At 39.7% G+C, this 2008-nt stretch overlaps 1 protein-coding gene across 4 annotated transcripts in view; it reads left to right on the top strand.

Moving 5' to 3' along the window:
* Positions 1–2008, top strand: part of LOC106883200 (differentially expressed in FDCP 8 homolog) — a 65948-nt gene that overhangs the window by 39517 nt on the left and 24423 nt on the right. For all 4 annotated transcript variants that reach the window (XM_014934130.2, XM_014934124.2, XM_014934143.2 and 1 more), the window contains one exon: positions 212–276. In XM_014934130.2, the coding sequence (XP_014789616.1) occupies positions 212–276 (65 nt within the window). The remainder of the gene's footprint in view (positions 1–211; positions 277–2008) is intronic.

The following is a 2008-nucleotide window of genomic DNA, read 5'->3' as shown; positions in this document are numbered from 1 at the left end:
ACACACACACACACACACACACACACACACACACACACACACACACACGCACAAAATCTAGTAGTTATGAAAATTGACTTTTGTTAAATATTCTCAGAGTTGGTACATGTTCTCTTTTGAATGTGAGTCACGGTTGATGGTAACCTGACACTTGATGGTACCACAAATTTATAATTATTCTTTCTTTCACAATTCTATCCTTTCCGTACAGAATGTGGGTATCGATGCCACCAAAAGTGCCTTAACTCTGTGACGAGGATGTGTCCAAGTGCAAAGGTAAGTTCCCCCTCCCCCAGTCTGTCTTCTTTCTTTTTGTCTATTTCTCTATTTATTTTCTTCATTTTAGCTTTAGTACAAAATATCTGAGTTAATCCTCTAGCATTCAGATTACTCTGTCAAATGTAATACTTATTTATTCACATTGTTTTGAATTAATCTTTCATTATCTCATATCTTTGAAATTTTGATGATGTGACTCATTAATTTTAGAAAGACATTGTAGGGTAGGTGTGAGAGGCTGGATCTAGGTGGTTTGGACATGGCTGGTTTAAATGCTAAAGAGTTAAAGTTGGTATGTCTCACAGTTACTAAATCACTGATGTTACATTAGTTTTAAAAAATGGTTTTGGAGCTGTCTTCTGCTTAGCCAGCTCCTGTCAAACCATCTAACCCATATCAGCATGGAAGACAGACGTTAAATGATGATGATGATGAGTTAACTTTATCGTTAATTTTAAACTGTCATGAAACATTTAGTTTTTGGAACCTGTAAAATACTTAATCTGTCACCCAGTTTAAAACCACCGCCTGTTTCTTGAGTGCCTTTAGCAGAGTCCACTCTGTTACAAGCATTCAGGCCAGACCTTAAGATTAAAGATGTAATGGGTCAAGGGCATTGCCCTCCCTCCTCATTAAACTGTAATCATGAGAAAAAGACCTGTTCATGTTTACTGTGCTATATCAATGTCTAGATATGGATCTCCGTGAACTCTCTCATTCTTGACTTATCAAACTAAACCAATCATTAGCCCGAGGCTGGCAATTTATGATAGTAACTGGATCTTATATGTGAAAAGAGTACAAGGGTGGATATGTGGTAAGAATCCTGCTTCCCAACCTCATGGCTTTAGGTTCAGTCACACTGTGTAGCACTTTGGGCAAATGCCTTCTGCTATATCCTTAGGCTGACCAAAGCCTTGTGAGTGGATTTGGGAGCTGGAAACTTAGAAAGCCTTTTATCATCATCATCATTTAACGTCTGTTGTACATGCTGGCATGGGTTGGATGGTTTGACCAGTGGTGGCAAGCTTGAGAGCTGCACCAGCCTCCAGTCTAATTTGGCATGGTTTCTATGGCTGGATGCTCTTCCTACCGCCAACCACTTCACAGAGAGTTGCTGGGTGCTTTTATGTTGCGTCACATGGGCACTTTTACATGATGCTACATGAGTGCTTTTATGTGGCACTGCTACAAGTACAAGGGCTTTACACCAACAGAGGGACCAGCTTTAACACTTCTGTTGTGAAGTATGGGTCTTGTTGTATTCCTCTTGGGAGACTCGCAGAGATAAGAAAACGAGTTGTACAAATTTAATTATTACATTTATTATTCAATTACATACAAAGAACGCACTTGCCGAAAGTTCGATGTTAATAAAACAAGAGTCATGTCCACCATATCTATCAATGACATTTTACTACCCCAGTCGTTCAGAACAACAACAATGAAACAATGAACTCAGACGAACCACATTGAAACACGAGACGTCAGACGAATAACAAATCTAACAGTCCCTATAACACCTCACCACTGAAATTGATGCTACACAAGAAGTATCAGCAGCAAAGTCTCTCTTGGGTTTTACGGGTTCTCTTGGACCGTCTTGGGTTGTCTGGTCCATACTCTGGAACGGGTAACATGGTCTTGGGTCTGGTTTGTCTTTGAGTTAGTGGCACAGTTTCCGAGATCTCCATTGGGTGATCTGTTGCAAATTGAAATACAGTGTTTT

This window comes from Octopus bimaculoides, chromosome 1 (assembly GCF_001194135.2).
Source record: "Octopus bimaculoides isolate UCB-OBI-ISO-001 chromosome 1, ASM119413v2, whole genome shotgun sequence".
Lineage (NCBI taxonomy): Eukaryota > Metazoa > Mollusca > Cephalopoda > Octopoda > Octopodidae > Octopus > Octopus bimaculoides.
This window is presented reverse-complemented; position numbering and strand designations above follow the sequence as displayed.